The sequence below is a fragment of the Diadema setosum genome, chromosome 15 (genome assembly GCF_964275005.1).
Source record: "Diadema setosum chromosome 15, eeDiaSeto1, whole genome shotgun sequence".
Classification (NCBI taxonomy): Eukaryota; Metazoa; Echinodermata; class Echinoidea; order Diadematoida; family Diadematidae; genus Diadema; species Diadema setosum.
Window position 1 is genome coordinate 15,699,500 of NC_092699.1, and position 16,447 is coordinate 15,715,946.

The 16,447-nt window shown below is 38.4% G+C and overlaps 1 protein-coding gene across 1 annotated transcript in view; it reads left to right on the forward strand.

Moving 5' to 3' along the window:
* Window positions 1-16,447, forward strand: part of LOC140239287 (uncharacterized) — a 115,838-nt gene that overhangs the window by 68,274 nt on the left and 31,117 nt on the right. Inside the window, exon 4 of the mRNA XM_072319165.1 lies at window positions 12,332-12,443. Within this exon, the coding sequence (XP_072175266.1) occupies window positions 12,332-12,443 (112 nt within the window). The remainder of the gene's footprint in view (window positions 1-12,331; window positions 12,444-16,447) is intronic.

Genomic DNA, 16,447 nt, shown 5'->3' on the forward strand with positions numbered 1-16,447 from the left:
TTTTGACAGAGTACAGATCACATGGGTTTATGCCAGTTTATTGGTTAAAATGTCCAAATCGTGTCTCACAGGATTTCATTTTTTTTCTTTCCGTATCAAAATTGAGGTAATTAGTAGACCTTTCAGACATTCCCATTTCCGTACATCTGTCTTCTGTCTTTCTGTCTTTTTTTTTTTTTTTAAGATGCCATCTCCCCCCCCCCCCCCCCCTTGCACACATTCCTTCTGAACTCTATGTAAGCAACAACCAACTCAATTACAAACTCAATCTGTCTGGTTTGCAAAAGAAAGAAAAAACAGGAAATGAGGAAAAAAAGTGAGAAAATTTCAGACAAGAGCCGATGATTGCCTGGTCGAGATGCTTTCATGGAAAAGTAAGAATAGGGACAGTCCCCATAAAATCCAAGTGAGTCATCTTGGACCGATCAAGGCCTGTGATATAGTTGATTGCCAGGCAGTACCAGGGAGGCGCCACGTCCAGCACACTGCTGTCTGGCGAGAGTAGTAGCAATGGAATATGAAATTGGAGAGATAGAACGAGCTTCCCCATTCAGTCACAGTGTTTCCATGAATTCTAGGGTTCAGGCTTGCACGCATGCATGACAATTATTTGTCCCTACTGCAACAATGTTAGAAATGTCGGCGGGAAAGCATGGGTTATTAATTATTCTTGCTGATGTCAATGGAGAGAGAAAAATAGATGAAGGGGGGGGGGGTAGTGGGGAGATTCGGCTGTGTGGATGCTTTTGGGCTGGGATTTATGCGAGTGCTGCTGGTAAGTTTATGATGCTCCTCAATTTCCGGTTGTGCAGATGCCAGACAAGACATGAGTGAGGGTGATTGGGGGAGTGGGGTGGGGGGATTTGTGTACATATATTAGCATGCTGTATCATTTTTTCCATTTAAAAAAAAATATATAAAATGGGAGAGCGTACCCTACATGGATGAAGGAAAAGAGTGTGTGTGTGAACAGGATATTAAAGTGTAATGAATTCCGAGGAACAACATCTAAAAAGAACTTATATGTATGTGAACATAATGCCATCATTTTACCCTTGTTGGTTTGTTTACGTTGGAAAATGTAGTTTAATGTGTGGATTAGAAAGAGAAAAGTTAAGTGTGAAGAATGAACACTATTAATGCCCTTGCATTTTGTGGGCTCAAATATCGTGTAATAGAACCTACACATTTGTATATTTTGCCTAAAAAGTAAGTACTGTATATTTCTATGAACCTTATTAATGCAAATAAAAAACAAAAACCCCAAGCATATATTTTCTTTTCCATGCTTCTTTCCTTGTTTCGCATCCTTTCCATTTCTTTTCTTCGTTTTCCGTCCAGTTCTTTTTAATGTTTCCTTTCGCTCTCATTTCATCCCTCCCCTCCCCCATTTTGCTTTTAGAGGAATTGTAATATCGATGCCAACATAAACAGTGCATGCAACCTTTCTGGAAAGAGCTATGTGGAGAAAGGTACCATTAGATTTGCCAGTGGGAGAGTACATCCATTAGCGGGAGTGTTCTTTTAAAGTTGCACTCTATATGTTTCATAGATGTGTACTTTCTATCATGAATATATGTGTTTTCGTGCTGATGGCGCTGGGACATTGATGATGTGTTTATTTGGTAATCAATGGGTCCGCATACAGTGTGTTAAGCAAAGGCTCAGTAAGTACTGTAAAAATAGATATTTAGTAATTTTTTGCGCTCTGTCGAGTAAGATGAATTTTGCATGTTTTTAATTCAGCGGAATCAAGACATTACATTATAGTGGGACATAAACAAGCAAAATTATTCTAGTGCTTTTATTTTGCACGCTACTTTCTGGTTGTGCGAAATGCACAAAAATGTCCACTTTTGCAGTAAAAATGCGTTTATAGGCATTAATGTAAATCACTGTGAGGGATGGTAGATTTACATAAATTTAGTAATTTGATACGTAAATTAAGAATGTCGCTTGAGATTTGGGTTGTATGACATTTTGCATGCAGACTCAATTGGTAATCTTTGTGAAGAATGTCATTGAATTATTGTTGTTTTTTTGTTTTTAAGCATCTAAAATGTTTTCTCGTGGATATCCTTCTAGTATCCAGACATGTCCATTTAATATGTGTTCATCAGTGAGTTGGGGCATGATGCTTGTTCTTCCAACTGACAGAGATATGTTTCATCAGCTTCTCAAACATTTATAAATTGTCCACGAAATCATTTTTATCAATGTGTGTACCATTGTATTGATAATCTGCAATGTCAGACTGTGTCAATAGGTCAGATGCCATGAAATCATATTTGTCAGTTCAGTTTCTCTCAGCTCTATTTCCTTGTACTTGTACTACACATACAAATATGTGCTAAAAATATGACACTTTGATGATGATATTCAACATGCCATATTTTCCAAATAAGCTTTTTTCATGTCTTTGCCATGATTTCTTACATTTTTTTAATGCTGTCATTTATTATATTTCAAAATACTGGATTACGGTTGTATATGATTGTAGTTATGGCTTCAGAAAACTGTGTACTAGTCAGATGGTACACTACATGTTAATTCATGCATTCTGATAGTTCATACAACTGTGTGAAATTGTTGATTTAAACTCTCCAAAAATATGAAGATTTTAAATAAGTAGAGTGCATCTTTAAAAGTTATAAATGTTGAAAAAGACGAGAACAGTGTTTATTTTGTATTGTGAGCAATGTCACATTCATGTATTGCAAATTTGCATAATGTGTATCATGTTGTATTTTGTATCTTCGGGTTTTGTGCTGTACGGTACAGGTAGTTATAACATAGGCCTACAGTGTAGCATTTTGAAAGTGTCCCCCATATTGCAAAGTACATAAGGTCATAGGTCAGAAGCTGTGCGGTTTGATTGTGGGGATGTAGCTCACCTAGATGAGATTGAACAAGCCGAGGGAAAGAAAGAAAGAAACAAACAAAGCTTTTATGCATTTGAATGGCTTTCCTACGCACATTCCAAGATAGAGCTACAATGTACGTGTACATTATGTTTCGTAGCCAGCAGTCAGTGTGGTAAGCAGCGAGACTACTATACACACGTAGATCAAACGTCTGACTGCATTGCACAGCATGTAGCCTCCTTTTTTCACAAGCACTAAACTGCTAGGCTGCCAAAGGAAATGGCTGGGTTTTCCGTCCGGTTTGCAGAGAAATCCCCCTTCCGTGGCAGTGGTACTTACATAGCGCGATATTATTCTATGGTGTGAGCAAAACGGTGACCTTGACTCATACCGAAAGTCAAAAACAACAAAAACAACTTGGTCTCAGGAAATGTGCCTTAAAGCTGTTGTGTCGCTGTGGTTATGAAGCATCATCGTTAGGAGAATCTGGTATAATTTTGTCCAGAGCTGATCACACAACTTCCATTTTTATGTTAAAGGACAAGTTCACCTTCATTAACATAAGGATTGAGAGAATGTAGCAATATTAGTAGAACACATCATTGAAAGTTTGAGGAAAACAGGACAATCCGTTCAAAAGTTATGAATTTTTGAAATTTTTATGCAGTCACTGCTGGATGAGAAGACTACTGCAGTGTATGATGTCACATGCGTACAACAATATAAGGAAAATATGAAGAGAATTTCACAAAATTTCATCTTTTGAAAAAAGTACACATTCCCTCGACTCGTTACTGACATACAGTGTATGTTATGGGTAATATTATTCCCATTGCCTTTAGAAAGAGGCAAGTCAAGTGCTCTTTTATTATGCGAAAAAAAGTGAAAATATGTTGAATTTTCTTTACATTTTCTTTATACTGTTGTACTTATATGACATCACGAGCCTTAGTTGTCTCCTCATCCAGCGGTTCCAACACAAAAATTTGGAAAATTCATAACTTTTGCATCGATTGTCCAATTTTCCTCAAACTTTCACTGATGTGTTCTACTAATATTGCTGCATTCTCTCAATCCTTATGTTTATGAAGGTGAACTTGTCCATTAATGTAGCAAGATCTAAAGAACAACCTCTGAAATTTACTGAAATTTAGGTGTGGTACACTGAATTTTAACCCCAGTATTTACTTTCAAATGTGTACTGTATGTAGATGTACATGTATATCATTTTGATGAAACAAGGGATGTAATAGTTGATGATTGTACAATGTCAGTATGTGGGACTGATGTGTTTAGTTTTCACTGAAAAGAAAAAAGTTTGCATGCTACAGGTCTGTAGTTATGTTACAATGTATCAATTGTCAAAATTCAGATCTTTTAAGGCGATTTGCACAGTTGTTAAATATGTACAGTCTATAGCGAGTGCTATGCCAATGAGGTTAGTGCAGCCGCCATAATGCATAGTACAGCTGTACATGTAGGCCTATGTTGTAGTGATGCATCTCAGTGTGTTCAGAGAGCGATAAATGTTTAAAAGCGACGACGCCAACATTATCGGAGCCTGCAAGTTCCAAGAGAGAGAACCAGTGAGCTTTCTGAATCGAGGGAATTGTTATGTCAACTGGAGAGCTTTGAATCTTGCAGTGGTCTGTAATGTTGTACCCAGCTCTACAAGCAACATGCTGTCAACCTCAAAGAACAAACCTGCATCCACATTGTACAAATGTACCAGGGATCATAGTATCAGACTGCAGATCAAGACGTTTATACCATGTACAACTGTACGTAGATACAAATGCCCTTTTGGTACTAAACCAATTACATTGTAAAGTCATTACTGTATTGTTGGAAAGGGCGATAATTTTGTGGTCAGAGGTACAGTACATGTGCAACACATGTAGGCCTATAGTAGTGTACAGAGGATTCTGACTAGATCGACTGTAAAAGTGCAACTTTACCAGTGTATACTGTGTGTACATTGTATGTTTTCCTGCACTGTATGGCCTACATGTACCATGTACTGTGCAGTGTATAGGTACAATGTATGTATACCCTCCCCTCATACATTTCATACCGTGTGTATCATCATTGCATTGAGATACAGCGAGTTGTCATTTCCTGTATGTCTGGTTTTACTGTTTATACAATGTAGATATACACTGTAAACCTATAGTCTTTGCTACAGCAGCAGGCTGCCTATTGAGTGATGTATAGCCAAGCATTTCAGATTACAGTCTAATCACTGTTGGTTTTTTTTACTGTTGCAGATGTCTGTGAAGATGGTTGAGTGCACCATGTCTTGCTCTGTGGATTTTAAATAGAGTCATGTGTGGAGACTTTGAATGGATCATTGTGATGGAAGCATGACTGTTCCATAAATGACTGTATTTTTCTGTTACAGCTCACAAAATGCGAAAAAAAGAAACCTGTTAAAAGGAGATTTTTATTATTGTTATTATTATTTTAATGGCTGATTAAATGTTGTTTGGATCTGCTATAAGACAGCTCAATGTAATCTGATGTGTGTAACGTTGGGTATGGGGTAATATTCCATATCTAGTCATATTGTAACAAGAGATGAAAACTTAGAAAGACACTAAAATGGAGAATTTAATGAAGAAAGTGTTACATGTACGTGTAGGTTCTTTACCATCAAATCTCGCCACTTAGACCATCGGTCCTCAGTCCTGCTATAGAAATTGACACATGCCAGGGGGTAGAGAGAGCCATCTCGGATGAAATTTGAGACAGTAACTGAGAGGGTACAGCCACAGTGTGATAGTACCCTTAAAAGTGATCAGATAAACACACAGCCGCACTTGAAATCAAATATGGGGCACATCCTGAACTACATTGTATGAAGTACATCCCCCCCCCAAAAAAAAAAAAAAAAAAAAAGGCTGAAAAAAAAGTACCTGTAAACTGTATCATGTGGGTGGGTTGTAAAGATTAAGTGTTAGAAAGGAGAAAAAAAATGAGGAAATTTTTAGAAAAGTCTGAAGTATATACATTGTAGGTGGGTGAAGTTGAAAGAGAACAGTGTGGAAATGAGTGTTTCATTGATATGCAATGGCTGGATAACAATGTTTGTAGGCCGTGGAGCCGTTTGCGTGGAGGGAGCTTTGTTAGCATGTAGACGTCATTAGAAGTGCTTATTGCATGTGTGATTAATGTAATGCGAGGGGCTTGCGTGTGTAGCCATGCACAGCGGCGGAGAACGGTGTTAACATTCTTGCCTGCCAGTCTCCCTTTTCCGTCTGTCTGTCGGGCTGGCTGCCTGACTTGTGTGCCACCGTCACATGACACGCGATGTGCTCTGGAGCAGACGACCACCACGGCAGCCTGGAAATGAACGGGGGACTGTAATAGGACATGGAGGGCTACAAATTGTATCTACAGCAAACGGGTCTTGGGTCGGAGAGCCCATGCCCAGGTCGCGAGAGCGAGCACTCCAAGCTAGTAGCAAAGCACTAGGATCCCCCTTGTGTCATGTCCTCTTCAAGTTTAGCAAGGACATTGTCTTCATTACTGGCAGCCAGGTTGTTTTGCAATTGATTGCAGAAGGTCAGTTGAAGAGAGAGAGAAAAAAAGAAAAGAAAAGGCCGCCCTCAGTTCCTGATGATCTCCGGCAAGTGACGAGGAATGTTGGGGAAAAATATAAAAAATGACGATAAATTGAGACAAGTCGGCTCAGAGAAAAGAATGGAACAAACAAGAGGATGGTCACTTGTCAAGGGAATGAAGAATCCATTGAGAAACTCTGTCGACTTGATGGTGAGGTGTGAGCATGACTGTAGCTCAGCAGTAATTACTTCTTATAGTGCACTTTCCTGTCATTTCTGGTTTGCCAGCCTGTAACGTCGCCACCCCATGCACTGTCAGCCCACTGGAGTTCTGGCAGGCAATCTGGCTTGGCGTTGTGTTTTGGGGAATTTTATGGAAACAAGGATGATAATGTCTGTTAAGGATGGAGAGCTAACATGATATGATCGTGAAGTGCAGCCACACAAACAGTGGTGTGGAGGCATACAGTTGGTGATATTCTGTCGTCGTGTAGTTTTGGACGTAGGTTTTTTGTCAAGCGTGTGTCGTTGGTTACCCATGTCGACAGCCAGCCAGCCTGAGAATGTGGCTTCTGGATGGATTCTTCCTTCGCATGCCATTAGCACTCCTCGATCATGGAACGATAGTTGATTTCAGCTGTCGGCAAGGATTGTGGGGGCTTTTAGCATGAGTCTTCAAAACAAGTGCCAGGCTTTTGCCCAGTTGCGAGTAAGAAGGGGTGAGTTGTAGCTGTATTGTTCTCAGACATTTTAGTTAGAACAAAATGTATTCATGCCTAGTATGACTAAAGACTACATTGTATACCATAACATTTTGTCAATACAGTGTGTAATTGCTTTGAAAATATTCATTTCCTGATGAAGCAAGTGATATATAACATCTGTGAATTCAGAATTGCAGTGAATTTAGAATTGCAGTGAAATCTGTGATGTGGGAATCATTTATTGTGATTGATCTCTGAGAAAATGTATGTGTAGAATTTTTCCCCTTCTTTCTGGAGCCCAACCAGTGATCAAAGGCATGATCCATTCCAGTTGTGAGCCCATAGATGTACATCATTTGTGCCGTGTTTTTAATTCCATGTTATACACACATATAGTTGTTAATGCTGCAGACAGTCTAGAAGAAGTGTCACAATTCAGGGTGCTACATTATGCCTGTTAGCCTTCTTGCCCAAGGCAAGTGAAGCTTACTCTTTGGGCAAGCAAAATGCCTTGGGCAACTAGAATTCATTCTTTGGCAATTAAAGTGCCTGGGGCAACTACAATTCATTATTTGGCGATATACATTGTAAACTACATTGTACAAGTGTACCTTGGGCAACTAAAATGCACCATTGGACAATTAGAATGCCATGGGCAACTTTACCTCTCTGATGGACTATAGACGTAAGTATTAAAAATGAATGTGCCCTTGTGCAAATGCACATTATGATGAGTGGGAGAATAATTTTTTGATTTATTTTTGGCAATGCCCTGTAATGAACATAAATCCCATTGGTTATAGTGTTTACTAGAACACAATGCATTTGTAGGCTACTATGCGTACAATGTAGGCCTACAAGTTGTAGTCTGTCTGATACGAGAGTTTCTTTGTTATAATGTTAAGACAGACAAGGAACAAATACAAACAAACAGATATTAGTATAATCTCATTTTACTGTGTACATCACTATTTTCTCCTTTGTTGTTGTTATTTTTTAAAATCTTGTGTGAGTAATAGTCATTGCCACACGTAAGGAATTAATTCATGGTGTGATGTTGATGGTGCAAAATTACGAAATGACGTTGGCTGGTAGTTTTTTGTGCCATCTACCGTGTAGGCTGATACAGTTGTAGCTCCCATGACATAGAGTGAGTTATGCAATGGTTTATCCTGTAGAATAACAGTGTTTACAAATGCCATTGTCACAGGAGTGAAATCTGTGTGATTTTTTTTTGTTTTTTATTTTTGTTGTTTTTTCGCAAGGGTAAGACTTTCATGTTATTTGTGACGAGACATCTACACACATTTCTATAATACTGTAGGAATTTATTCGTGATAGTGTGTAGAAATGCCGGTTGTAGGTTATGTGCATGTTTACATTTATGTAAATATTTGTTCTTATTCATGAAATGTACAGAGCTTTGTTACAAGTGCATTGTAGGCCATTGGTCATAAAATAAGATAAAATTATAAAGTTGTCCAATGTTGCACCATGTAATGTAAACCTTGGATGCTCATATAAATAGGTTTTGAAGCAACTGTCCTTCCTGATGTGCGAGGATTCTTTGTCTTGTCATTATAGCTCCGTGTAGACCTGCTGGTACCACTACAATGACCTTTTTGCTGTGAATTATACATTGATCTCAGAAGAAATGTACACGTAGTCTGCTGTGTACAAATGTACACTGTAGGTCCTAATAAGAAAAAAAAAAAAAAATCCCCACATAAAAATGTTATGACTCATGAAATTTCTTGCATGCATAACAGTGCCAGAAGGTTCATAACTTGGGTCAAATGAAGGAATTTTGATGTGTGCATTGTGTGTATAATTCCGTAGAGACCAGGGTCACCCTGTATACAACCTGTAGCTGTAAATTCCCCTAGTAATCCACCAAACCCACCTACAGTGTACAGTATGGATGGGGGTTTATTGGAGTCTTCAACAACAATTGTGCACCATGTGCAAGTTTCTGTAATTTGAAAAAATAGCAGAATGAAATATGGAGATACAATGTAGAATGGTACAAGTCTCATTGAAATATAAGACAACTAGTAAAGTTATGGGATTTCAGAGTCTCACGAACACATGATTTTTCCGTTAATTTATGTGAAAATTGAAGAGGTGATGATGTCATTGTGTACATTATGTACTTTTTGTACGTTGATAATACAACTCTCCCATTGATTTGTACACCAAAATATTATGAAATTCATATTTGTTCGATGATTTCAATTGCAACAACCACCTCCTACATGTTGTAGAAGTCTTCCAGGGCAAGTAATAACAAGACTATAATGTTTTTTTATAGCTGATTCTTATTCTTTGATGTCAATTTTGTTTTAGCAGTATTGATACCCAATTTGTGGTCGATGAGATTTCACGTACTGTTCAATGGGAGACTAATGAGTGGATGACATCATCACATACAATTGTATGATGTACTAGTTGGAGCACTACGTTGTATTGGTTCTATAAGCTGTTTACTATGTACAATGTATTTGAGTGTATGGTTGTGTATCAAACGCCACGGATTCATGGAAGCATTGTAAAATTCAAAGCTCCGTCCACTTTTTTTATTTTTTATTTCAAGGTCTTACGTATATTCTTGGAACCTCTGGCAATCTATTTATCTGATTTTATTGTATTCATTGAAGTCAACTAGAACATAGTGTGGAATTTGCACGCTATACAATGTAAGCTGCCCTCATCCGGGAGTTAAGCAATGAAAAGTGCACATTTTCATAGAAATTGCTTTCACCCCCCCCCCCTTTTTACCCCCATGGACGCAGTACAATGTACCCTCAGAGTACAATGTTTAGCATGCCTGTTTTCCATCATAGTGTGTCTGAAGATCACAACTTAGTTCTCAGAGTAGGTGTGCGCCAAAAGCTTGAACTTTCCGATTGGTGTAGAGCAATTCAGGAACTTCGTAGTGCAGGTTTTGTATTCCTTTCATTATTTCATTTTCTTTCAGTGTTCGATGCATTTTCAGTCTACCCTTTTCTTCACAGTTACAATGTGTATTAACAGTATGTATTCTATATTCCACTGGTAGCATGACACCTGTGGTGTGTTGTATTCTTTATAGATCTATCACAAGTTTGTATTTACCGTTATTGTCAATTTACATTCATCCTTGTTCTAATAACATGTTGTACACTTGTATGTGATAATGTATTTTTTTTTTTTTTTTTGCTTTCTGACAGTACATACATGCACAACACATTTTAGAAATTGCATGATATGCCAGTACAATTGTAGTATTTACTTGAGCTTCATCTTCAGCTCATAAAGGAAAAAAAGTGAATATTTTAAGCAATTTGTTTCATTTTTCAATACTTCAGTGGGATAAGGCAACATTATAAACAGTGTGGCAGACATCATGTTATGAGTCATCCATTCACATTTATTTATTTTTTTTATTTTAATTTTTTTTTTGCACAGTGTATGTATACAAAGTATACACACCGGACACCTGGAACCTCTTCCAAGCCAGTGTAGTTTTAAAAGTACAGTATGAATTACAGACCTGTAATTACTGGATCCAAGGCAGAGGTCTTGGACATGGTGTGGTATTATTTAGATTGCAAGTGGAATGCTATCCACCTGTGTGCCACATGTGGGGCCTAAGTAGCAGGAGGAAATGTTATTGTGTACAGAACTCCATTCTTAATCAGGAATGTTGGCTGCCACAGAGAACTTGTCCACGTTTTTCGATTCCTTCCGACTTGCGATGACCGCATCTGCAGAGGTCGCCATCAGTAGGGTTATGTTTCTTTATGTTTGTACGCAGTTTGCCAGCTGTGTTCTTGTCACGCAACCAGCTATTGTTTGGCAGCATGTCCTAGATTAAAGAGAAAAACCAGTCTTTCTTCATGACACATAAATGGTCATACCTGGATATTATAATTTTTGTTGCTTCTTTTGTTTTGTTTTCTTGTTGCAATATCTACAGCTTGTTTTGTGCATATCAATGTTTTTCTTTTTTTTATGGGTTATAAATTTTGCATAGTGCTTTGGCTTTTTTTAATACAAGGTTGGTTCTAAAAGAGAAAATGTATTGACTGGAGGTCAGTTTGATTGAGAAGACAAAGTTGCTTCAATAAATTGTGAAATTTAAATGTTCATGGGTTGCATACAACATGATATCAAAATGATGCCTGGATATGATAGTCCAGATGATTTCGCTGTGATGCTGCTCATGTACAAATGTGATATATTCTCATGAATTTATTTTATAAGTATAGTTTGAAATGTTGATAATATTTCATCATTTCAGTAGATATGTTTTTTTATCATTTATAAAATGATTCTACTTCAGTAGAAGCTTCAGTTGACATGAAGTTTCTATACCTTTATGACAAGAGGACTTTTTAATCAAATGTTGGAGAAATACAGATTCTCATTATATTTGTTTGTGTACATGCATTTGTTGTTGTTGTTTTTTTTTTGAAAGTGTATCAGAGCTGCCAAGCTTCCTTGATTATGAAGGAGGCCCTCTGAAAATGTTAATATTTTGTCAAGTCCTGACAACAGAATATCAAACCATCCCAGCTGTGGGAAAGAGGTTTGGCCCTGTTGAGCTGCACGTAATGCACCAGTCTCCCTATTTGCTCTTTTGGACCCACTTTTGGTGCCCGAATGGCGCAGGCCTTGGCTTTTATAGCAAAGAGCACAGAATTAAATTTTGATTTGAGGAACTTGATGCCCAAGTGATCAAGTCAGGCCCTTTGAGATCAGATCATACCCATATCAAAAATTCTGTGCCATGCAGTATGACTAAATTTATAGTATTCAGACATTGCTTCTGAGACGTAGTGGCAACCCTTGAATTGGTTGGGTGCTTTTTGCAAATTTAAAAACACACGAAAATCTCAATTGTGATACCGACATGAATGTGACGTGCATGTGTACACTTCTCTGCTCAGTCCTGTACTCCACGATTGCAAATTCAACCACTCGCAAAATTGTGTGGAAGTCCCAATTCACAAAAAAAAAAAAAATGATAAGGCATATACAGTAGTCTGTGAAATTACACATAAAATGCAGTATTAGGTATTCAGGTATTAGGTTTCAGATAAATTGCAATCGGAACCAATTCTTTAAAAGACAAAGGAAAAATAAAGAAGAAGAGGGGAATATCAAATGATCGTGTATTGAGGTCTGACTCCTGAGCGTTCTCCTTTTTACCATGTAGATTCCAGCATCAAAGATGGCTTATTTCATGAGTTCAAGAAGTATGGCCAGGTGACAGCGGTCACTGTCCAGGGGTCTGGGGATGAGCGGGCAGGCATCGTCTTCTTCAAGCGGTAAGTTATCCTTCACTTTCTCTTTTCCCCCCTCCCCCCTTTCATTCGCCGCTCTTCATTTCTCTCTCTATTCCTCCTCTTCACACAAATGTTTCGCTCGTATGTTGCAATGTTGATATGGAAGATTGCATGAAACCTGAGTCAAAGCATGGTTCTGGCATCAAAGATTACAGCGAGGAAAACATGGTGATGATGATTTTTTTCCTTTTAAATAAGGTTTATGAACACGCTTCGTATAACAAATCTCAAACAAATTCCACTATGAAAGCATACTCCCTAATTTGTTGCCCCATATACCTATATTTGTGTTAGTTGTGCACAACTTGATATAATCTCTAATACTAAGATCTTGTTAGGTCTGACAATGGAGCTTCGTAGTGGGAGTGCTTGAGTAAAGCAATTTTTTCTCAATACTTGCTAGGAGCATGGCAATGAGTTATAAATGCACTTCTGTGATGCAAGTTGTCTGAAGAAAATACAGCTCTTGCCAAAGTTTATCACACCCTGTCTTCCTCTTGGGAATGTCGCAAAAAGTCCCCTCCTCAAAACTGTGCTGTTGGTTGTGCAATGTGCAGAAAATGGGGATGTGTGTGTGTCGTACTTTTAAAGTTAGGGGAGATGAGCAAAATTCTTTATAGCAATTTTCCTGTGGGTTTTCTTATACTTGCAGCAGGGGAAAAAGTTTGGCAAAGTTTGTTGAACTCTGATTTCAAGGGTTATTGATATTGCTGAGCTACGCTGCCATACAATGAGTTTTTAATACTTGATTGTCTATGCTACCATACAATGAGTTTGCATTGTAATACGGCGGGGATGCGGATGGGGGATGGACATTCGAATGCTCAAGCAGAATGATTACCGTACTCCGACCTTACAGGGTTTCCTCCTTCAGCCGAGAAGATTACATCCCTTGATTGATTACCATCAAATAAAGCAGACCAGCCCTTTGAGGGGATACCTTGAGGACACCTTGGTGTGATGCCCAAGGCCTGCTCGAAAGGTGTACCCATGCTTTCGCAATCTCACACCGGTGTATTTTCCCCCTTGCTGTGGCATTTCTGTGCAGCTACTGGTGCAAAATTTAGGAAAAGAAGAAGGAAAAAACAAACCTCTGATTTGTAATTTATAATCTGACTTTCATTTTATGCAGTCACATGCTTCTCAGTCACTGAAAGTCTCTTTGCTGAAGCAGATGTACACAGTAGGGAAGACTAGAGCTTTAATAGAGTAAATTATTGATTTGTTTTGATCATACACTTCAAATTGACTGAGCTCATTATGCAGCTGTCATTTGTATGACGCACCTCTTGACCCCCGGGAAATGTGCGTCATGGTCGCGTCAAGTACCACCAATTTGATGACGCGTGGTGCCGTCACGGGAGCAAAATGTCCGTCACAATACTGACCCATTATGTGCGTCATAGTCGGTCATTTAACCAGAGTGTGTCAAAAGGTTCGTTAATGGGACCGTCATGGTATAATTTTGCGAGGCTTCTTGCATGGGGCATGGTATCCCTCCGTAACATCTAAAACAAACTCGCGATCGCGAGTCGGCCGAATTCACCGGCTCCTGGAAACGCGAAAATGACACAATTTTCAATCAGTTTTATTATAACATACTGATACTCACTTCATTCTCGTATGTCTTCTTTTTCTATCTGATGTCAGACTAAAGGTCTTTTCAGAAAGTTTGAGTACAAATTTGCTCCAAAACCACACTACCAAACACGATTTGTGATTAAAATCATCACATACAGCCCGCGGCATCGCGAAGCTCGCTATCCTTCAATCGCATTCACTGTAGTGTAGCATCGACCGTCGACCGTGGAACATGCAGCAAAACCACGTGCGTGATGTCGACCATGTGGTACATGTATACATACAGTACACGCGTACATACGTATACAGAAGGCGAGGCATATGGCAGAGGCCAGGCCCCAAAACACATACAAACGATTATGGAACTAACATTACTGAGAGTCTATTAAAACCTGCATTAACTTAAAATAGTAAATTCTATTTAAACACTAGCCATATAAACCATGTACCTAACTTGGGTTTAATAAGGTTCGTGTTTAAATAGGCAGGGGCTTCAATCAAGCTGTTTTCGAATCGGGGAAGGGGAGGCGGGAGGTTACGGAAAAAATTACTGTGGCCAGGCCGTAGTTTCGCGAAACTAGATAGTTTGCCATAGCAACGTGTATATCAAAACACGCGTTTCTATGGGATGTCCATGAACTAGGGAACGGTTTAGAGAAATTCGAAGTCATTCGAGGTTGAAGTGTTTTTTTCCTACGCATTTTTTTTTTTTTGTTGTTCATATCTAAAAAATTCGATTTCTTAATTTTTTTCAACTGGTATTTGGGAGTCTTGTAATATATTTAAAATGTTGATAGAAATTTCTGAATATATTCAGAAAGTACGCCTAGGCGCCTACTGTTTGGATAAACGATAAACATGCAGTCTACGTTCGATACGAAGAAATCATTACGTCTTTCACGAGGAAAAACATACAAAACAAACAAAAAACACCTACGAACGAATGTTGATAGCCAAAACTTTGATAAGTAATAAGCAGTTATCATGAGCGTGAACTGAAATTAATTGTCATGATTTTGTTGTCTAACCAGGTGATGACTGCATCTCATTGAACCTACTCGTAGTGAATTTCTCTGGGCATACGAGACCTTTTAAGTATTTCTGGCTCAGTTGCATTTTTAATTGACTGATTAATCGATCTTTTTTTTTTTATTGTTCAGGGAACATAAGATATTCGATCAAGTACATTATATTCGACTGTTTGATGTTTCCTACTATGCGCCAAAAGAAAGGCTATAGAATCACGATATCTTTGCAATGATTCCTTTAATTCAACTAATGAGCTGGTTCTTCGATCGATATTTCCATATTTACACGCTGTTTATTCCAGTGCGCGCATTCTTCCGTCTGGCACGCACCTGGGTGTGGCACCTGCTTTTGTGGAAATTTCCACAAGGGGAGAGGGGTGGGGTGTCAAGTTTCTTCGAGCCGAAGAGACTGCATGTAAAACAATCTCTTCGCTCTAATTTATTGTCATTCGTGCTTTCCCCTTATTCTTTGCTGATATTGAACATTTAGATTTAACTTTACGAAGGTTGGTAGCACGTGGTTCTATTTTGTTGTGAGGTGTATGTAATTTCTTTTTTTTTTATCATTCTTGGAAAGGAAAAGAAGAGTAAGGGGGAAAGAAGAATAAGAGGGAAAGTAAAATGGAACGAACGGCACGTACGCTCAGCATTCACAGTAAGCCGTCTTTTTACACCAGCATAGTATCATCACCATCAGACATCACTCAGACCATTTTAGCCTTTTCCTATCAACATTAAGAAAAATAAATAACAAATACAAAGTATCAACACCTCCCAACAACACAAATATTTAGAAAAGACAACACACGGCACACTACAGCGGCTGGTATCAAACTTCGTCGCTTCGATTCGAAAAAGTATTGCAGCAAAGCGGAGAAATCGCCGTTACGAAAATAGCAGTGCGAGACACTTGAAAGAATTACGTCAAATACTTCAAAGTATAAAGGGAACGGATAAAGTGATATAAAATGGAAGAAATCGTACCAAACGATGTGTGAGAAACGACAGTGAAAAACGTTAAGTTTAGTAGTAGGCTTAGGCCCTAGCAACAGTTTACAGCACCGAAAGCTACGCGAAAATAAGGTGAAAATAAATACACATTGGAAACTCGGTATTGCGACAAGATCCTTAGGATCAAGTCAATAAACGATACAAAACAAAGGAAATCAATTAATTTTGACCGGAAAATAGTTTGTTATAAGTATTCTGTTGTATGAGATCTCCTTTGATAGGCCGAGAAATACATCGAGCTTCCACGATACTCGGGAAAGACAGTTCGAACGCTTTTCACCTGCACATACTGCAGTGCACATCAATACACGAACAGAAACTCACCTCTTCCTTGCAGAAAAATGATGCAATAACGTTACAAAAAAC